General features: G+C 45.3%; 1 protein-coding gene across 2 annotated transcripts in view; it reads left to right on the forward strand.

The window, feature by feature from the left end:
* The window catches only part of aldh18a1 (aldehyde dehydrogenase 18 family, member A1), a 67,324-nt gene that overhangs the window by 38,790 nt on the left and 6,892 nt on the right, over positions 1 to 21,642 (forward strand). For both annotated transcript variants that reach the window (XM_038822115.1, XM_038822116.1), the window contains exons 9-16: positions 792 to 936; positions 5,529 to 5,602; positions 8,159 to 8,258; positions 11,471 to 11,691; positions 15,223 to 15,360; positions 16,123 to 16,318; positions 19,968 to 20,089; positions 21,325 to 21,511. In XM_038822115.1, the coding sequence (XP_038678043.1) occupies positions 792 to 936; positions 5,529 to 5,602; positions 8,159 to 8,258; positions 11,471 to 11,691; positions 15,223 to 15,360; positions 16,123 to 16,318; positions 19,968 to 20,089; positions 21,325 to 21,511 (1,183 nt within the window). The remainder of the gene's footprint in view (positions 1 to 791; positions 937 to 5,528; positions 5,603 to 8,158; positions 8,259 to 11,470; positions 11,692 to 15,222; positions 15,361 to 16,122; positions 16,319 to 19,967; positions 20,090 to 21,324; positions 21,512 to 21,642) is intronic.

Genomic DNA, 21,642 nt, shown 5'->3' on the forward strand with positions numbered 1-21,642 from the left:
TCGCCCGACCGATCACTCCGCAACCTTCCCGACACCCACCCCCCCAGGTCGTGACCTGCACTTTGAAAACCCCTGTTCTAGATGGGAGTTTTGGGTTTGGAAGGTGCTGCCTAAGGAACCTTGGTGAGTTCCCTCAGTGCATCTTGGAGATGGTGCACACGGCTGCCATTGTGGGTCAGTGATGGAGGGAGTGAATGTTTGTGGAAGGGGGAGCAATCAAACAGGATTTTATATTTGTTTTTTTTGTGCTATACATCGTGGTTTGTAATTTGTGTCTGGACTGCAGGCTGAATTTGAAGAGTACTGAATACTGCTCAGGGAGCTGTATACAACGTGTAGAACCCGGATGGGAGAGACAACAGGAACACAGGGTATACAGAATCCCCAAACTACTCTCCCCAAAGGACCACCCTCCCTGACTAGCCCCAGCTCACGGTTTTATACTGTGTGGATTTCCCTTGTTCCGGGGAAACTCCACCCCAATATCCGCGGAGATCATACTCAGCTGTGTAAGGGGCAAATCGAACGGAGCACAGTCCTAGACCCCCCAAGGGGGTTATAACAATAAGGTAAAAGGGATTTGATTTAATCTGGTTCCCGGGGATTGAGATGGGTGGTGAGTGAATGGTCAGCAGTTTGGGAGAAATTCGAACAATAAATTTGTTCTGTGAGGTACCAACGAGAAGCTGTAATCTGCCTGTAACCTGTTTGTACATCACTGGGTTTATAGAAACATCCTGAAATATGGCACCTGTTCTACTTTGTGACGTGTGTGTGTGTGTGTGTTACAGGTGAAAGCAGCACTTTGGGCTCTCCAAGGAGGAACGTCTGTGGCTATAGCAAGTGGGACCCACCCAAAGGTGACCGGGCACGTAATCACTGACATTGTGGAGGGCAAGAAAATTGGAACGTTCTTTTCGGAGGTCAAACCCGCAGGTGGGTGCGGTCTGTGTGGTGGGAGGTGAAAGGTTATATTTACAATTTTCTCAACTAGTTAAAGAGGCTCCTTCAGTAAATTACAGAATTAAGAAAATATTCCTTTCACCCCAAACAGCATCCTCATCTTGGGTTTCTACAAAATGATTGTCGAAAGGGCGGCACGGTGGCCTAGTGGTTAGCACTGCTGCCTCACGGCGCTGAGGTCCCAGGTTCGATCCCGGCTCTGGGTCACTGTCCGTGTGGAGTTTGCACATTCTCCCAGTGTCTGCGTGGTTTTAGCCCCCACAACCCAAAGATGTGCAGGGTAGGTGGATTGGCCACGCTAAATTGCCCCTTAATAAGAAAAAATGAATTGGGTACTCAAAATTTTTTTTTAAATGTCGAATTAACAAATCTAGGAAGTAACAAATTAGAAAGTAACAACAGACAAATTACACTCAATGAACAAATTATCACAGTAAACACGACCTTAATAACACTTCAGGCAAAAGGAGTGAAAAGAACTGCATTTCTGTAGCATCGAGATAGTGGGTCTTGTAATGTTGAAACGTGATGTTGAGTAAACATTGCCCCGTGCACTGGGGGAACTCACCTCCTGGTTTGCAGACACTGTGGCGGGATCTTTCCAGTCCATCTGAAAGGGTTAAGGAGATTCCTAGTTTAGCAGCTCATCAGATCATTGAGCCCAACCCAACACAGCAGCATTCCCTCAGTGCTGCACTGAAGTATCAGCCTGGGTCCCGTCTCTGAAGTAGGAGGTATTAAATGTTTATCTTTTCCACCTTCATTTCCTGGCCCTCCTGTCCCGAGATGGTGAGTTACATTGAGGTGAGTTACATTGAGGTGAGTTACATTGAGGTGAGTTGTATTGAGGTGAGTTACATTGAGGTGAGTTACATTGAGGTGAGTTGTATTGAGGTGAGTTGTATTGAGGTGAGTTACATTGAGGTGAGTTACATTGAGGTGAGTTACATTGAGGTGAGTTGTATTGAGGTGAGTTACATTGAGGTGAGTTACATTGAGGTGAGTTACATTGAGGTGAGTTGTATTGAGGTGAGTTGTATTGAGGTGAGTTACATTGAGGTGAGTTGTGTTGAGGTGAGTTGTGTTGAGGTGAGTTGTGTTGAGGTGAGTTGTGTTGAGGTGAGTTGTATTGAGGTGAGTTGTATTGAGGTGAGTTGTATTGAGATGAGTTGTATTGAGGTGAGTTGTATTGAGGTGAGTTGTATTGAGGTGAGTTGTATTGAGGTGAGTTACATTGAGGTGAGTTGTATTGAGGTGAGTTGTATTGAGGTGAGTTACATTGAGGTGAGTTGTATTGAGGTGAGTTGTATTGAGGTGAGTTACATTGAGGTGAGTTGTATTGAGGTGAGTTGTATTGAGGTGAGTTGTATTGAGGTGAGTTACATTGAGGTGAGTTGTATTGAGGTGAGTTACATTGAGGTGAGTTGTGTTGAGGTGAGTTGTATTGAGGTGAGTTGTATTGAGGTGAGTTGTATTGAGGTGAGTTGTATTGAGGTGAGTTGTATTGAGGTGAGTTACATTGAGGTGAGTTGTATTGAGGTGAGTTGTATTGAGGTGAGTTACATTGAGGTGAGTTGTATTGAGGTGAGTTACATTGAGGTGAGTTGTGTTGAGGTGAGTTGTATTGAGGTGAGTTACATTGAGGTGAGTTGTATTGAGGTGAGTTGTGTTGAGGTGAGTTGTGTTGAGGTGAGTTGTGTTGAGGTGAGTTGTATTGAGGTGAGTTGTATTGAGGTGAGTTACATTGAGGTGAGTTACATTGAGGTGAGTTGTATTGAGGTGAGTTACATTGAGGTGAGTTGTATTGAGGTGAGTTGTATTGAGGTGAGTTACATTGAGGTGAGTTGTATTGAGGTGAGTTGTGTTGAGGTGAGTTGTGTTGAGGTGAGTTGTGTTGAGGTGAGTTACATTGAGGTGAGTTACATTGAGGTGAGTTGTATTGAGGTGAGTTACATTGAGGTGAGTTGTATTGAGGTGAGTTGTATTGAGGTGAGTTGTGTTGAGGTGAGTTGTGTTGAGGTGAGTTGTGTTGAGGTGAGTTGTGTTGAGGTGAGTTGTGTTGAGGTGAGTTGTGTTGAGGTGAGTTGTGTTGAGGTGAGTTACATTGAGGTGAGTTACATTGAGGTGAGTTGTATTGAGGTGAGTTGTACTGAGGTGAGTTACATTGAGGTGAGTTACATTGAGGTGAGTTGTATTGAGGTGAGTTGTACTGAGGTGAGTTACATTGAGGTGAGTTACATTGAGGTGAGTTGTATTGAGGTGAGTTGTATTGAGGTGAGTTACATTGAGGTGAGTTGTATTGAGGTGAGTTGTGTTGAGGTGAGTTGTATTGAGGTGAGTTGTATTGAGGTGAGTTGTATTGAGGTGAGTTGTATTGAGGTGAGTTGTATTGAGGTGAGTTGTATTGAGGTGAGTTGTATTGAGGTGAGTTGTATTGAGGTGAGTTGTATTGAGGTGAGTTACATTGAGGTGAGTTGTATTGAGGTGAGTTGTATTGAGGTGAGTTACATTGAGGTGAGTTACATTGAGGTGAGTTACATTGAGGTGAGTTGTATTGAGGTGAGTTGTATTGAGGTGAGTTGTATTGAGGTGAGTTACATTGAGGTGAGTTACATTGAGGTGAGTTACATTGAGGTGAGTTGTATTGAGGTGAGTTACATTGAGGTGAGTTGTATTGAGGTGAGTTGTATTGAGGTGAGTTACATTGTACATTGAGGTGAGTTACATTGAGGTGAGTTACATTGAGGTGAGTTGTGTTGAGGTGAGTTGTGTTGAGGTGAGTTGTATTGAGGTGAGTTGTATTGAGGTGAGTTGTATTGAGGTGAGTTGTACTGAGGTGAGTTACATTGAGGTGAGTTACATTGAGGTGAGTTGTATTGAGGTGAGTTGTATTGAGGTGAGTTACATTGAGGTGAGTTGTATTGAGGTGAGTTGTGTTGAGGTGAGTTGTATTGAGGTGAGTTGTATTGAGGTGAGTTGTATTGAGGTGAGTTGTATTGAGGTGAGTTGTATTGAGGTGAGTTGTATTGAGGTGAGTTGTATTGAGGTGAGTTGTATTGAGGTGAGTTGTATTGAGGTGAGTTACATTGAGGTGAGTTGTATTGAGGTGAGTTGTATTGAGGTGAGTTACATTGAGGTGAGTTACATTGAGGTGAGTTACATTGAGGTGAGTTGTATTGAGGTGAGTTACATTGAGGTGAGTTGTATTGAGGTGAGTTACATTGAGGTGAGTTACATTGAGGTGAGTTACATTGAGGTGAGTTGTATTGAGGTGAGTTACATTGAGGTGAGTTGTATTGAGGTGAGTTGTATTGAGGTGAGTTACATTGTACATTGAGGTGAGTTACATTGAGGTGAGTTACATTGAGGTGAGTTGTGTTGAGGTGAGTTGTGTTGAGGTGAGTTGTATTGAGGTGAGTTGTATTGAGGTGAGTTGTATTGAGGTGAGTTGTATTGAGGTGAGTTACATTGAGGTGAGTTGTGTTGAGGTGAGTTGTGTTGAGGTGAGTTGTATTGAGGTGAGTTGTGTTGAGGTGAGTTGTATTGAGGTGAGTTGTATTGAGGTGAGTTGTATTGAGGTGAGTTACATTGAGGTGAGTTGTATTGAGGTAAGTTGTATTGAGGTGAGTTGTGTTGAGGTGAGTTACATTGAGGTGAGTTACATTGAGGTGAGTTGTATTGAGGTGAGTTACATTGAGGTGAGTTGTATTGAGGTGAGTTGTATTGAGGTGAGTTACATTGAGGTGAGTTGTATTGAGGTGAGTTGTATTGAGGTGAGTTGTATTGAGGTGAGTTGTGTTGAGGTGAGTTGTATTGAGGTGAGTTGTATTGAGGTGAGTTACATTGAGGTGAGTTGTATTGAGGTGAGTTACATTGAGGTGAGTTGTATTGAGGTGAGTTGTATTGAGGTGAGTTGTATTGAGGTGAGTTACATTGAGGTGAGTTGTATTGAGGTGAGTTGTGTTGAGGTGAGTTACATTGAGGTGAGTTGTATTGAGGTGAGTTACATTGAGGTGAGTTGTATTGAGGTGAGTTACATTGAGGTGAGTTACATTGAGGTGAGTTGTATTGAGGTGAGTTACATTGAGGTGAGTTGTATTGAGGTGAGTTGTATTGAGGTGAGTTACATTGAGGTGAGTTGTATTGAGGTGAGTTGTATTGAGGTGAGTTGTATTGAGGTGAGTTGTATTGAGGTGAGTTGTATTGAGGTGAGTTGTATTGAGGTGAGTTGTATTGAGGTGAGTTGTATTGAGGTGAGTTGTATTGAGGTGAGTTACATTGAGGTGAGTTACATTGAGGTGAGTTGTATTGAGGTGAGTTACATTGAGGTGAGTTGTATTGAGGTGAGTTGTATTGAGGTGAGTTACATTGAGGTGAGTTGTATTGAGGGGTTAGTCTGCAGTGAGCTTCAGTAGGCACACAGACGGCCAATCTGCAGCCACTATTTATTGGGTTTGTTCTTTTGCCGCTGGATTGAACACTGATGTGCTGAAACTGTGCCCGAGACGTTTAATTGATCAATCATCTGATGGGTTCACAATTGCTGTCTCTGTTCTCTCCGATAGGCCCCACTATTGAGCAACAGGCAGAGATGGCTCGGTCTGATGGACGGGTTCTGGCTTCTCTACATCCAGACCAAGTTAGTGACTTTTGAATTATTTGTTTCCCAGTCTGACAGGGGTTGTGTGTGGTTCATTGCAGAAGTTCGGATTTCATTTCGGAAACATGAACTCCATGGTCACCAGCTACTTTCTATAAATCCATCATTATTTTGAAGTAATTGTGAATTTTGCAATGAAGTGATTGGAGGTTCACGGGGGGGAGGACAATGTTAGTTCCAACAAGCACATGGCCAGGGCTGTTTATTGACAATATGAGCAGCATAAAGACCTCTCTGTGTGGGGTAATTGGGATGTTTGGGGGGGGTCACAGATACAATCCTGGGGTTCTGTTTAGGAAGGGGCAACAAAGGGTCCAACACTGAGTTGGTGGCAAAAATAAAACTTACTTTATTTCACAACAACTATTATTTCCAGCTCAAGTTGCTTTCAACTAGGTCTTCGTTAGTCGATGCCTGACTGCCCAACTCTGTTTATATCAGGTCACGTGAACATTGTTTAGGTGTCGCCGGCCCTCCCCCCACCCCCTGATTTGGAGAGCTCGTGATGCAGCGAATTGCAGCCCAACAGGCCAGGCCCCAGGCCCTTTTACCACCATGAGCGGGAGGCCCGTCAACTGGGGATCATAAACCTCTGGGGTCATAGCACCGGGGTCATAGCTCCGAGGTCATAGCACCGGGGTCATAGCACCGGGGTCATAGCACCGGGGTCATAGCTCCGGGGTCATAGCTCCGGGGTCATAGCTCCAGGGTCATAGCTCCGGGGTCATAGCACCGGGGTCATAGCTCCGGGGTCATAGCACCGGGGTCATAGCACCGGGGTCATAGCACCGGGGTCATAGCTCCGGGGTCATAGCACCGGGGTCATAGCTTCGGGGTCATAGCTCCGGGGTCATAGCACCGGGGTCATAGCTCCAGGGTCATAGCACCGGGGTCATAGCTCCGGGGTCATAGCTCCGGGGTCATAGCACCGGGGTCATAGCACCGGGGTCATAGCTCCGGGGTCATAGCACCGGGGTCATAGCTCCGGGGTCATAGCTCCGGGGTCATAACTACGGGGTCATAGCTCCGGGGTCATAGCTACGGGGTCATAGCTACGGGGTCATAGCTCCGGGGTCATAGCACCGGGGTCATAGCACCGGGGTCATAGCAATGCCTGTGAGATCCAATGGATCTCCCATGTAGGCAGCCAATCAGGTCTTTGTCAAATCCATGGTCTGAGCTCCCATTTTAATGTGGTCAGAAGTCTGTTGACCGACCATGGGGACCGACCGCTGGTATCCAACTCCATGTCGGGCAGGTGTTCATTTGCTCGTACTGCAGCCTTAATGGGGCCATTCGGGGGTGGGGGGGGATGTGGTTGGGGGGCACAGCGTAACCACATCCAGTCATCCTCCTCCTCTGGGACATCTAAATGGAAAGAACTGGCCCTGAACTGGAGGCGGCTCTACCGGGGCGTCTGGACTTCTGATCCACCCGTGGCCTGAACACATGCCAGGATCGGTGACCACAAACTCCGCAATGACCTGGCTCCTCCTCTTTGGACTCTGAGGAAGAGTCCCACCAGGAACGCCCGTTCTTCGGCCACCGGGTCGGGTATTTACAACGTTCAGTCCAGGGAAAAGCAGTGGGATGGGGAGGGCCCCCAGGACGGAATGGGACGTGCCCTAATGTGTTCAACTCCATTCCCTGTACCTCCTGCACTCCTTGCTTTGTGTTTTTGCAGGACAACACAATCTGGACAGCCTGTTGCAAAGTTAGAGAAGGTTCGGCCACCAGCTTCTTCTGTGAGGCTGCATTGTTTATGCCGCAAACCAAGCGGTCCTGTAGCATTTCAGACAAGGCAGTACCATATTCACAGAACTCTGCAATTTTCCACAACCTCGATAAAAACTCAGTGATGGACTCACCTGGAGTACTTTCAGGCGTATTAAACCTTTACCGCTGTACTATTACCGACAGGTTTGGATTAAAATGTTGCCCCACTAACTTGTCAAGCTTATCGAATGTTTTAGCGTCTGGGGCTACTGGGTAGCTAGGGCTCCTTTTCACTCTGAGTGTGTGCATGCTGCGAGCAGGAAGCAAAATGACTGCCTGGCTGTCATTCTCCGCGATATTATTGGCCCAGAAAAAGCACCACATCCTCTGTGTGCACTATTCCAATCTTCCAGTCCGGCATCAAACACATCCAACCATATTTGGAGAAACATAATTGAAGGAAAATGCTAAACTGTGTCCTAGAAAGATTGTGGCTGAGCTGCATCGATAGTGAACCGGCCTATCTCCTCATCGCCAGTTTAGTAAGGGGCAACAAAGAGTCCTCACCAATAAAACAAAACTTACTTTATTTTACAACATGATTTATGGCTGGGTCTTCTTTAGTCAGTGCCTGACTTGCTGACTCTATTTATACAAAGTCAAGTGAACATCGTTAAGCCCCCCCCCCCCCCCCCCACCCTTTTTACCGGGGGAGCTCACATTCTGCAAGCTCCCCAAGGTTGTGGAGTGTCCAGATCCTGTGCGACCCGTGCGGTTTAGAACAATCTGTATTTTGATTCCTCTCTTTCTTTTGTGCAGAGAGCTGACATCATCCACAGGCTGGCTGACCTGCTGACAGACAATAGAGATGAGATCCTGAAATCTAACAAAAGAGACATGGAGAAGGCAGTGGCCTTGGGTCAGGACAAAGATCTTTTGGTTTTATTATCTGTCATATAATTTGGGAGATTTGGGAAAAGGGGCCTTGTGTACCTGTCACTCTGGGTATTCCCAAACTTTAAGTGAATTCTTGCGATTCTAGTTCATTAACCCATTGGAGTCGATCCCAACACTGCAGAATTTAAGCTAAATGTTGTCCTCGCCCTTCGCCTACACCTTCTCAATGATTCACCCCTTAAGTTGTGATATAAGACCAGCATATACTAAGATTGTTCAGACCAATCTCATAGAACAAGGCACAATGGTTAGCACTGCTGCCTCCCAGTGCCGAGGACCCAGGTTCAATTCTGGCCTTGGGTGACAGTCCGTCTGGGGTTTGCACGGCCTCCCTGTGTTTGCGTGGGTTTCCTCCGGATGCTCCGGTTCCTTCCCACAGTCCACGGTGGATTGGCCATGCCAAATCTTCCCTTAGTGTCCAAAAGTTAGGTGGGGTTAAGGGGCGTGAGCCTGGGTCGAATGCTCTATCGTAGGGTCGGTGCAGACTCGATGGGCCGAATGGCCTCCTTCTGCACTCTGGTGATTCTATGATTTCAATAATAAATGTTCAATGTCCAAGTTTTGGGTGGCACGGTGGCACAGTGGTTAGCACTGCTGTCTCACAGCGCCAGGGACCCGGGTTCAATTCCGGCCTCGGGTAACTGTCTGTGTTTGTACTTTCTCCCCGTGTCTGGGTGGGTTTCCTCCGGGTGCTCCGGTTTCCTCCCACAGTGTAAAGATGTGCAGGTTAGGTGGCATGGCCATGCTCAAATGTCCCTAAGTGTCCAAAAGGTTAGGTGGGATTACTGGGATTATGGGAATAGGATGGAATAGGAGGTGTGGGTTTAAGTGGGGTGTTCTTTCCAAGGGCTAGTACAGACTTGATAGGCCGAATGGCCTCCTTATGCACTGTAAATTCTATGATTCTAATATAAAGATAGACAGTAAGACATTGTTTAAATATATAAAAAGGAAGAGAGGTCAAAGTGAACATAGAAAATAATAATGGGGAAATAATAATGGGGAACTGGGAAATGGCTGGAGTTAAATAAATACTTTGTGTCAGTCTTCAGGGGGGGAGAGAGCCAAAAATACTAAATGAGTAAAATACTAAATGAGCGGAAGAAATAAATACAACCACAATCACTCGGGGGGGGAAAAAGTACTGGGGAAACAAAACGGTTCTAAAGGCTGATAAATCCCCTGGATCTGATTGGTTACATCTCAGGATATTAAAGGAAGTTGCTACAGAGAGAGTGAATGCACTGATAGTAATCTTCCAAGAATCCTAAATTCTGCAAAAGCTCCAGAGGATTAGAAAACTGAAAATGTAACACCTTTATTCAGAAAAGGAAGTTGAGCTGGGAGCCAGGTCAGTTACGGCTGGGAGGGGGGTTTGGTTTGGGTCAGACCAGGAGGGGGTGTCGGGTTGGGTTGGGTCGGGTCGGCAGAAGCTCAAAACAGCCCGCCTGATTGTCACCCCTTCCACAAACATTCACTCCCTCCACCACTGACGCACAATGGAAGCCGTGTGTACCATCTACAAGATGCCCTGCAGGAACTCACCAAGGTTCCTCAGACAGCACCTTTTAAACCCAAGACCTTTACCATCTAGAAGGACAAGAGCAGCAGATACCTGGGAACCCCACCACCTGGAGGTTCCCCTCCAAGTCACGCACCACCCTGACTTGGAAATATATCGGCCGTTCCTTCACTGTCGCTGGGTCATAATTCCGGAACTCCCTCCCTAACAGCACAGTGGGTGTACCTATACCTCAGGGACTGCAGCGGTTCAAGAAGGCAGCTCACCACCACCTTCTGTAGGGCGACTGGGGATGGGCAATAAATGCTGGCCTAACCAGCGACGTCCACATCCCGTAAAAAATTAGTATAAAAAAAACACAGCTGGGATACTGTGAACACTTTTGATCCCCTTATCTGAATAAAGAAATAGCGGCATTGGAGGTCGTCCAGAGACGGTTCACTGGGTTGATCCCGGGTATGGAGGGATTTTCTTATGAGGAGAGGTTGAGTAAGTTGGACCTGTGTTTATTGGAATTTTGAGGAATAAGGGGTGATTGTATTCTCAGGCGGTTTGACAGGGCCGATGCTGAGAGGTTGTTCCCCCGTGTGGGAAAGTCTCGGACCAGAGGGCAGAATCTCAGAGTGAGGGTTCACCCATTTACGACAGCGATGAGGAGGAATTTCCTCTCTCAGAGGGTCGTGATGTGTGGAATTCTTTACCGCAGAGAGCTGTAGAGGCTGGGGTGCCAGGTATATTCAAGGCTGAGAGAGACAAATCTTTAATCAAGGTTTAAAAAAAATCTTTATTGTCACAAGTAGGCGTGCATTACTGTAATGAAGTTACTGTGAAAAGCTCCTAGTCGCCACATTCCGGCAGCTGTTCGGGTACACAGAGGGAGAATTCAGAATGTCCAATTCACCTAACCGCATGTCTTTGGACGGTGGGAGGAAACCGGAGTATCCGGAGGAAACCCACGCAGACTCTGCACAGACAGTGACCCAAGCCGGGAATTGAACCCAGGTCCCTGGCACAGTGAAACAACAGTGCTAACCACTGTGCTACCGTGCTGCCCACTGTGGGGATAAGGCGAGAAAGTAGAGCTGAGGATTATATCAGATCAGTCATGATCTCAGTGATTAGCGGAGCAGTCTAGATGGACAACTTGTGCCCCATGTCTTGTGGTCTTGTATTCCGCAGCCAGTACAAACCTGGGTTTAAACCATGAAGGAAAAGCTAACTCCGACCCTTAATACACATACTTCCACTTTGTGCCAATCTGCAGAAATATTTTCACAGTTTATTAAACTTTAAATTCACCTTTGTAAACTGGTCACCAGGATAATCAGCGAGCTTCTCATATTATCTGCACCTCGAGTTTTAGGGTCTGGTTTAGCACAGGGCTAAATCGCTGGCTTTGAAAGCAGACCAAGGCAGGCCAGCAGCACGGTTCAATTCCCGTACCAGCCTCCCCGAACAGGCGCCGGAATGTGGCGACTAGGGGCTTTTCACAGTAACTTCATTTGAAGCCTACTCGTGACAATAAGTAATTTTCATTTCATTTCATTTTCATTTCTGACATTCAATCAGTTCTAACAACTGAACTTCAAAGTGTTGTGATGAGAATTATAATTAAAAATTACTTATGCATCTTCTTTCTTTCTCCGGAGCAGGGCAACTGTCACAGCCGTTGTTAAAACGATTGTCCCTGACCACAGCGAAGTTAAACAGCCTGGCCATCGGCCTGCGTCAGATTGCAACATCTGCTCAGGACAGTGTGGGCCGCTTGATCAGGAGGACCAGAGTCGCAAAGGGACTGGATCTGGAGCAGATAACTGTTCCCATTGGTGTCCTGTTGGTGATTTTTGAATCTCGTCCAGACTGTCTCCCCCAGGTGAAGAGGTTTATGGATTGGAACGTGTGGGGAAGGCGAGGAATGGGTCAGAGTCAGAAGGATATGGGGGCTGCAACTGAGGCAGCGGAATGTCACACAGGAGGGATGAAGAGCATGGATGGAGTGATAGTGAAAGTTTACTCTGGTGGGTGGGCATTTAAGAGTCACACAGACCAGGCAAGGACGGCAGATTTCCTTCTCTAAAGGAAGTGAACCAGATGAGTTTTTACAACAATCCAAGATGGTTACATGGTCAACAATAGACTTTTAATTCCAGATTTTTGTTGAATACAAATGAGGAAAGCTTCAAACCTAAGTGTACAGAGCATTATCTTTATGCCTGGATTACTAATCCAGCAACGGTGCCACAATGTCACTACCTCCCCACATGGTGTGGCTATAGCTCGCAATGTGAACCGTCAGCAACGGTACCACAATGTCACTACCTCCCCACATGGTGTGGCTATAGCTCGCAATGTGAACCATCAGCAACGGTACCACAATGTCACTACCTCCCCACATGGTGTGGCTATAGCTCGCAATGTGAACTGTCCTTGAGCGTCTCACTGTAAATAGTAAATTAAGACCAGAGGGAATTTTAGAGGGACACATTAGATTTGTCAGGTTCCAAGGATGGATTACTATAGTGGCGAGGGACTCGAGATACTGAGACTGTGGCCTCGAAGGAGGTTTGATCAAAGTTTTTTAAAGTTATGAAAAGTCTAAAAGAGACTGGGTAAAACACGGGATGGAGGCTTGGTGATGGGAGGTCATAAATTTAAAATGATCACCAAAAATGATGAGAGTGCTGAAGAGAGGTTTTCATTCACAATGGATTGCTGGCGTATGGAATAGTTTACCCCAGGGATTCATTGAGCCAGAGGACAATGCATGTTTTCAGGGAAAATAAAGCTGAAAAGAGAAGGTATGAGGAGAGCACCAGGCAATGTATTAGCACAGAGCCAGTACAGGCACAGACTGGCAGAATGGCCTCCAATGTGCTGTAAAACTCTGCTTACTGTCCAATCCCCACAGAATCTGTGGTCCCATAAATAATAGCTGGAGAATCTACTTTCTGTGGTAGTGAATTCCACAGATTCCCCGCTCTCTGGGTGAAGAAATTTCTCCTCACCTCAGTCCGAAAAGTTTTACCCCTTATCCTCAAACTATGCCCCCTGGCTCTGAATTCCCCCACCATCGGGAACATTCTTCCTGAATCTACCCTGTCTAATCCTGTGAGAATTTTGTAAGTTTCTATGAGATCCCCTCTCACTCTTCTAAACTCCAATGAATATAATCCTAACCGACTTAGTCTCTCCTCATGTGACAGTCCCGCCATCCCAGGAATCAGCCTGGTAAACCTTCGCTGCGCTCCCTCCATAGCAAGAACATCCTTCCTCAGATAAGGACACCAAAACTGCTCACAATACTCCAGGTGTGACCATACCAATGCCCTATACAATTGCAGTAAAACATCTCTATTCCTATACTCAAATCCTCTCGCTATGAAAGGCAACATACCATTGGCCTTCTTTACTGCCTGCTGTACCTGCGAGCTTACTTTCAGTGACTGATGCACGAGGACACCAAGGTCTCGCTGAGTATCCGCCTCTCTCAATTTATACCCACTCAAATAATAATCTGCCTGCCTATTTTTGCTACCGAAGTGGATAACCTCACATTTATCCACATTATACTGTATCTGCCATGCATGTACCCACTCACTCAGCCTGTCCAAATCCAGCTGAAGCATCTCTGCATCCTCCTCACAGCTCACCCTCCCACCCAACTTTGTATCATCTGGACATTTGGAGATAATACATTTAGTTCCCTCGTCCAAATCATTAATATATAATGTGAACAGTTGGGGTCCTTACACAGATCCCTGCGGTACCCCACGAGTCATAAAAAGACCTATTTATTCCAACTTTTTGCTTCCTGTTTGCTAACCACCTCCAGACACTACCCGTAATCCCATGCACTTTAATTTGACATATTAATCTGCTTTGTGAGACCTTGTTGAAAACCTTCTGAAAGTCTAAATAAACCACCGGCTCTCCCTGGTCAACTTTCCGAGATGCATCTTCAAAGAATTCTAGTAGATTTGTCAAACACGATTTTCCTTTCCTAAATCCATGTTGACTTTGTCTGATTAGACCACTGCTTTCCAAATGCTGTGCTGTGAATCCTTGACAATGGACTCCAGCAACTTCCCTACTACCGACGTTAGGCTCACTGGTCTATAGTTCCTTTTTTTCTCTCTACGTCCCTTTTTGAATAGCGAGGTTACATTCGCTGCACTCCAATCTGAAGGGACCATTCCAGAGTCCAACAATTTTGGAAAATGACCCCCAATGGATCTACTATTTCCAGGGCCACGTCCTTAAGTACTCTGGGATGGAGATTATCCGGCCGTCTTGAATCCCAATAATTTCCCCAAAATTATTTCTTTACTAATACTAATTTCCTTCAGGTCTTCACTAAAACTCGTGCTTCTCAGAACTCCCGGTACATTACTCATGTCATTCTTTCTGAAGACAGGCAGAGGAATAGAGCACAGATTATTAGAACAAAGAACATTATTTCTGGTTAGGGCACCTATCTGGTAAACTATGTACATTCTGGACATCCAGAGCACATTGAGCAGCCGGGATTGTTCTGCATATTTGAAATTTAATATTGAGGAATGAAAGAAATATGAGAAAATTTAAATGACATCTCATCAAGTCTCAAAGGCCTTCATGACAAGCGAGTGACTTTTGGAGTGTATTCTGCTTGTTATTTAGTCAAATGATATTTTAACAATTTTTTGTAATAGGTCAAGTTTCGCTGCTGCAGGGCAGCACGGTGGCCTAGTGGTTAGCACAACCGCCTCACGGCGCTGAGGTCCCAGGTTCAATCCCGGCTCTGGGTCACTGTCCGTGTGGAGTTTGCGCATTCTCCCCGTGTCTGCGTGGGTTTCGCCCCCACAACCCAAAAATGTGCAGGGTAGGTGGATTGGCCACGTTAAATTGCCCCTTAATAGAAAAAATAATTGGGTAATCTAAATTTATAACAACAAAAAAAAAGTTTTGCTGCTGCCACTGAACAACTTCCATAATATCACACTTTTACACACTTTTAAAGTAATAATAACATTTGCCAAGTCGCTTGCTCAGTATCTGAAGTAAACTGGGGTTTTTAAAATTACTTTATCAGAGTTACAAAGCCAGGGCTCAGAGTGTGGACAGGGGCGAACCCCTAATCCAGCTCCTTGCCTGCTCCAAAACCAATTCAAATTGAATCCAATTCATGGTCCCCACAAGACAGACATACCAGATCCAGACCAGATCCAGGAGTTACACCTGGCCTCACGCTCATCTTAGCCCTTTTCCTTTGGCAATATGGCCAGTGTCCAGTTAACGATTTTAACAAACTGAGCACGTTTATTGATGCGCTTCGACTGGCCAAGAGTTGTTGCATGTCCAGACTAATAGCAAATCATCACAATTATAAACAATTTGTAAATGAGTATTTATTTACATTTGCTAGGTTTCTGCCTTGGCAATAGCGAGTGGAAACGGCCTGTTATTGAAGGGAGGAAAAGAGGCAGCCCACAGCAACCAAATCCTGCACCATTTGACCCAGGAAGCACTTTCCCTCCATGGTGTCAAGGACACAATTCATCTGGTAGGTACTGATTGAAGCTTTTGGCTGAGTGACGAGGAACTGACTATGTTGTTGCTTGAGGTTCCGCCCGGTTGCACTCTGGAACTCAGTTGTTGATTTGAGGTGTTGCTTCACCGTTTGCCTGTGGAGACTGAATTGTGAATGAAACCTGGAGAAAGTTAGGCTTTGGGGTGCAGAAGTTTGGATAAGTGGAGATTGTAAAGATAGAGTATGGCAGGCGAACAAAGGAATAATTGAGCGTGGATGTGGCGATGAGGGTTTCCATTGAGGTGGGTGGTGTCAATGGAAGGATGTAGTTCTGACTTATGATCTGAGCTTGAAATTGAGCCTGAGGTCAACAGGAAGCCGAGATTGTCAACCGATCAAAAGTTAATAATACAGCATAAACTGAAGATAATCACAAAAGGACCTTTCACAAGAAATGTTTCAGAGAGTGTGGTTAGAAAATGGAATTCTCTGACACAGAGCATTGTTAGAGCAGAGTGAAGAGACTATTTTGCAAACAAAATTAAAAATTTGACTGAAAGTGGAAATATTTGATTTGGGAGTGAGGCAGGTCGGATTAAACTGCGGGCAATATTTACGGGTTTGAGGTGTGAATAGGGAAGTGAGGTTAGATTGACGGAAGGAAGCACTGTGTGTATTTGATGGGTCAGTGCTTTCTGTGCAGAATATCCTATTGTTCCATGTAATAAATGGGCCAGTAGATTAGATCTGATTTCTGGTGAGTATTTTTTGAGAGGGGCTGTGTTTGTGTTTCAGGTTAGCACTCGTGACGAAGTCGAAGATCTCTGCAGATTGGATAAACTCATCGATCTGATCATCCCTCGAGGCTCCTCCCAATTGGTCCGAGACATTCAAAAAGCATCGAAAGGCATTCCAGTCATGGGGCACAGTGAGGGCATTTGCCACGTCTACCTGGATTCCGACGCTAATATAGAAAAAGCCATCAAGATCGGTGAGTCAGGGCTGGCAATAGAACCAGAATGGAAAACAGGTTTCTCCCAAGTGTTACAGACCAGGTGAGAGAGATCATTAACACAGTAAGATTGGAGTTTGTACCACAATATCACCCCAATCAGGCTGTCTCCACAGAAAACTTTTAACTTTCCTCTTGACCCATTGGGTTGCAAAGTCAGGGCAGCATGGTGGTTAGCATAAATGCTTCACAGCTCCAGGGTCCCAGGTTCGATTCCCGGCTTGGGTCACTGTCTGTGCGGAGTCTGCACGTCCTCCCCGTGTCTGCGTGGGTTTCCTCCGGGTGCTCCGGTTTCCTCCCACAGTCCAAAGATGTGCGGGTTAGGTGGATTGGCCATGCTAAATTGCCCGTAGTGTCCTAAAAAGTAAGGTTAAGGGGGGGGGGGGGGGGGGGGGTTGTTGGGTTACGGGTATAGGGTGGATACGTGGGTTTGAGTAGGGTGATCATTGCTCGGCACAACATCGAGGGCCGAAGGGCCTGTTCTGTGCTGTACTGTTCTATGTTCTATGTCTCTGAATAGCAACATGGAAGGTTACTGGTTAACACAGTGTGGTGAGTCAATAGAAAAAGTCAATGCAGGCTTTCATTTATAAAGTGGCTGTTTAAGAAGGGAGGGAGGCAGAAGATGGGAAACTATAGACCGGTTAGCCTGACTTTGGGCATTGGTAAGATTTTTGAGTCCATTATTAAAGATGAGATCGCAAAGTATTTGGAAGTGCATGGTAAAATAGGATTGAGTCAACATGGCTTCGTAAAAGGGAGGTCGTGTCTGACAAATCTGTTAGAGTTCTTTGAGGAAGTAACAAGGAAGTTAGACAAAGGAGAACTAGTGGATGTGATTTATTTAGATTTCCAGAAGACCTTTGACAAGGTGCTGCATAGGAGACTGTTAAATAAGTTAAGAGCCCATGGTGTTAAGGGTAAGATCCTGGCATGGATAGAGGATTGGCTGATTGGCAGAAGGCAGAGAGTGGGGATAAAGGGGCAGCCGGTGACTAGTGATGTGCCTCAGGGGTCGGTGTGGGGCCATAACTTTTCATAATATACTTTAATGATCTGGAGGAAGGTACTGAAGGCACTGTTGCTAAGTTTACAGATGATACAAATATTTGTAGAGGGACAGGTAGTATTGAGGAAGCAAGGGGGCTGCAGAAGGACATGGATAGGCTAGGAGTGGGCAATGACGTGGCAGATGGAATACAATGTGGAAAAGTGTGAGGTTATGCACTTTGGAAGGAGGAATGGAGGAGGTATAGACTATTTTCTAAATGGGGAAATGCTTAGGAAATCAGAAGCACAAAGGGACTTGGGAGTCCTTGTTCGCGATTCTCTTAAGCTTAACGTGCAGGTTCAGTCGGCAATTAGGAAGGCAAATGCAATGTTAGCATTCATGTCGAGAGGACTAGAATACAAGACCCGGGATGTACTTCTGAGGCTGTATTATGCTCTGGTCAGACCCCATTTGGAGTATTGTGAGCAGTTTTGGGCCCCGTATCTAAGGAAGGATGTGCCAGCCTTGGAAACGGTCCAGAGGAGGTTCACAAGAATGATCCCTGGAATGAAGAGCTTGTCAGTTGAGGACTCTGGGTTTGTACTCGTTGGAGTTTAGAAGGATGAGGGGCGGACCTTATTGAAACTTACAGGATACTGCGAGGCCTGGATAGAGTGAATGTGGAGAGGATGTTTCCACTTGTAGGAAATAGAAGCAGAGGACACAATCTCAGACTAAAGAGGCGATCCTTTAAAACAGAGATGAGGAGGAATTTCTTCAGCCAGAGGGTGGTGAGTCTGCGGAACGCTTTGTCACAGAAGGCTGTGGAGGCCAAATCACTGAGTGTCTTTAAGACAGAGATAGGTGGGTTCTTGATTAATAAGGGGATCAGGGGTTATGGGGAGAATGCAGGCGAATGGGGATGAGAAAATATCCGCCATGATTGAATTGCGCAGCAGACTCAATGGGCTGAGTGGCTTAATTCTGCTCCTATGTCTTATGGTCTTATATTCTTATAGTCTAAAAGCCTTTTGAAAACCCATATACATCACGTCAACAGCATCACCCTTATTAACTTTCTCCATTATCCTCAAAAAAGCTCCAGTAAGTTAGTTAGTCATGACTTTCCCTTCATGAATCGATGCTGGCTTTTCTTAATTGTCAAAGACCTGCTTAAGTGACTATTGATTTGATCCCAAGTTATAGTTTCTAGAAGTTTCCTTACCACTGAAGTCAAGCTGACTGGTCTATAATTGCTGGGTTTATCCTACTTCTCCTTTTTGAAGATAGTGAAGATAGAACATTCCCAATGAAAACATGCTGCTGTGCAGAGAGACCTGGGTGTGCTCGTGCATGAGTCGCAAAAAGTTGGTTTACAGGTGCAATAGGTGATTAAGAAGGCGAATGGAGTTTTGTCCTTCATTGCTAGAGGGATGGAGTTTAAGACTAGGGAGGTTATGCTGCAATTGTATAAGGTGTTAGTGAGGCCACACCTGGAGTATTGTGTTCATTTTTGGTCTCCTTACCTGAGAAAGGACATACTGGCGCTGGAGGGTGTGCAGAGGAGATTCACTAGGTTAATCCCAGAGCTGAAGGGGTTGGATTACGAGGAGAGGTTGAGTAGACTGGGACTGTACTCGTTGGAATTTAGAAGGATGAGGGGGGATCTTATAGAAACATATAAAACTATGATAGTATAGATGCGGGCAGGTTGTTTCCACTGGTGGGTGAAAGCAGAACTCGGGGGGCATAGCCTCAAAATAAGGGGAAGTAGATTTAGGACTGAGTTGAGGAGGAACTTCTTCACTCAAAGGGTTGTGAATCTATGGAATTCCTTGCCCAGTGAAGCAGTTGAAGCTCCTTCATTAAATGTTTTTAAGGTAAAGATAGATAGTTTTTTGAAGAATAAAGGGATTAAGGGTTATGGTGTTTGGGCGGGAAAGTGGAGTTGAGTCCACAAAAGATCAGCCATGATCTAATTGAATGGCGGAGCAGGCTCGAGGGGCCAGATGGCCGACTCCTGCTCCTAGTTCTTATGTTCTCCAGTCCTCTGTCACTACCCCCAGCTCCCTGTCTCGTTTCACACTCTCTCCTTGCTTTTCTTATTGTTTTTTTTACTTCCCCTCTGCGCCTTCTATATCCAGCCTGAGTCTCCATTGTATTTTGTACCCGACATCTGTCATACACTCACTTTGTTTCATCTTCACCTCTACCTCTCTGGTTAGCAGGCTACTTGGCATTTATTTTATTTATCCTATCTCCCATCAAGGGGGAATACCTCGACGTTTGCCTGCAATACTTTTTCTTTTTGCTGTATTTACAATATTTCACAATGATAAATGTTTCAATTCCTTTTGCATTTGTCTGCTCAATTTCAAATCAATCCAAATCTTTCTCCAAAAGATATAATCGCTGCTTCTGTACCTAAGGCTATAGATTTAAATTAATTCAATGACCACCTTAATTGAGTTTGCAGTAATGTGCCTGGTGTTGGGACACTGCCGAGTAGTCTGAAAGCAAGTCCCTTACATTCGGAGCTGCTTTTTCTGTGTAACTGCGTAGTCACAGCCTGTGGGCCAAGCATGTAAAATGCCCACAGTATATGGAATGTTTAATAAAACCAATTTCTGTTTCCAGTTCGAGATTCCAAATGTGACTATCCTGCAGCATGCAACGCTCTGGAGACACTGTTAGTCCACAGAGATCTACTAAGAACACCCTTCTTTGACCAGATTATTGACATGCTTAGAGTAGAACAGGTAAGGATATTATTCTAAGCAATGACGTATCCAAATTAAACAGCGTTTATTAAAATCCTTGGGACTGGGGAAATGATGCTAAGACAGAAACAGGCATCTCAACCTGTGTAGCTATTCAGTGAGGACAGGACTGGGCTCAGCTGTGACGCACCCTATAGCCGAGTAGCACCAGTTATAGCTGAAAAATAGCAACTTAGGTAAGGTATGTAATTGATACTGCCAATCCTGGATCTGTATTACTATGACGAACTATGTAATCAGCTGGAGGGAATGGGACAAATATTGAAAAGGAAAGGAGTGTTAGTTACTGGGTGAATCACCTCAGACCTGCATTATCATCCCTGTGCTTTATCGATCAATGCTGGAAATGTATTTTCTTCTTTCAACCAAGATTTGTGCTACGAGATCCATAAGTTCAGAATAATGTCACAGTGTCTGATTGTGAAGAATGTAGGAAATGTTATATATATTGAATTATGTATCTTGCAGTGATGTTATTACAATAACTTGGGTTAGGATATCCAGATTATATGTCTGTCAAGATGCGATGAAGGGGTTAACAGCTGGGCAGGCTAAGATGTCATTTGTGGGAGGGGCTGGGTTAGTTTCATTTTAGAGGTCCTGCTCAGGGTTCTGAGGAAAGGCGTTGGATGGGATCCTCCGGCACCGTTTTCTGGTGCACCCCGCTGGTGATGGGTTTTTTCGCCCCGGCCGCCGGTCAATGGGGGTTCCCATGGTGCGCACCCTCACGCCGTCGGGAACTCCGCAGGCCTGAGTGCGCTGCCGGTGAAACGGAGGGTCTGCCGACGGAGAATCCAGCCCGTTGTGTTTCTCAGACTGACTTCTGAAAGCATCTCTACAAGGACTTTGTGAATAAGTCTGTACGTTACTGAGTGTTAACTTTATTATTAAGTGGTGTTTGACCTGGGTGTGGATTTTGCTTAATTGAAGCTTTAGAAAGAGATGGGAAAGAAAGTTCATAGATCTTGCTTTTTAAGAACCGTTTATTTAATTGAATATTTGTTTTTTCCTTGGGTGTTGATGAAGTTAATTCTGTGTTAATAAAGTTTGTTTTAATACAAAATATCCACAGTTGTCAGTGGAATCGCTCCTGGGGAAGGAATATACTTTCCTCACAGTTTACAAATTAAAAGGTTAAGGTTTCTGGTCTGGTTATACAAATTGGGGACTGGCTACAATAACACTAATTGAATGGAAATGTTTTGTATTTCCAGGTTAAAATTCACGCTGGGCCCAAGTTTGCGTCATACCTGACGTTCAGCCCCTCAGAAGTGAAGTCCCTTCGTTTGGAGTATGGGGATCTGGAATGCTGCATTGAAGTAGTCGACAGTGTGCAGGATGCAATCGGGCATGTACATAAATATGGCAGCTCTCACACTGACGTCATTGTGACAGAGAATGGTAGGTAGCATCAATTTGCACTAATATTACTGTGTTCCTCCTAACCCAACACTAAACCAGCCAATACTGGAGACCTGAAAGAGAATTGGAGAATACTGAAGGAGACAATAAATGAAAACTGGTGGTCAATG

Source organism: Scyliorhinus canicula, chromosome 16 (genome assembly GCF_902713615.1).
Source record: "Scyliorhinus canicula chromosome 16, sScyCan1.1, whole genome shotgun sequence".
NCBI classification, from domain to species: Eukaryota; Metazoa; Chordata; class Chondrichthyes; order Carcharhiniformes; family Scyliorhinidae; genus Scyliorhinus; species Scyliorhinus canicula.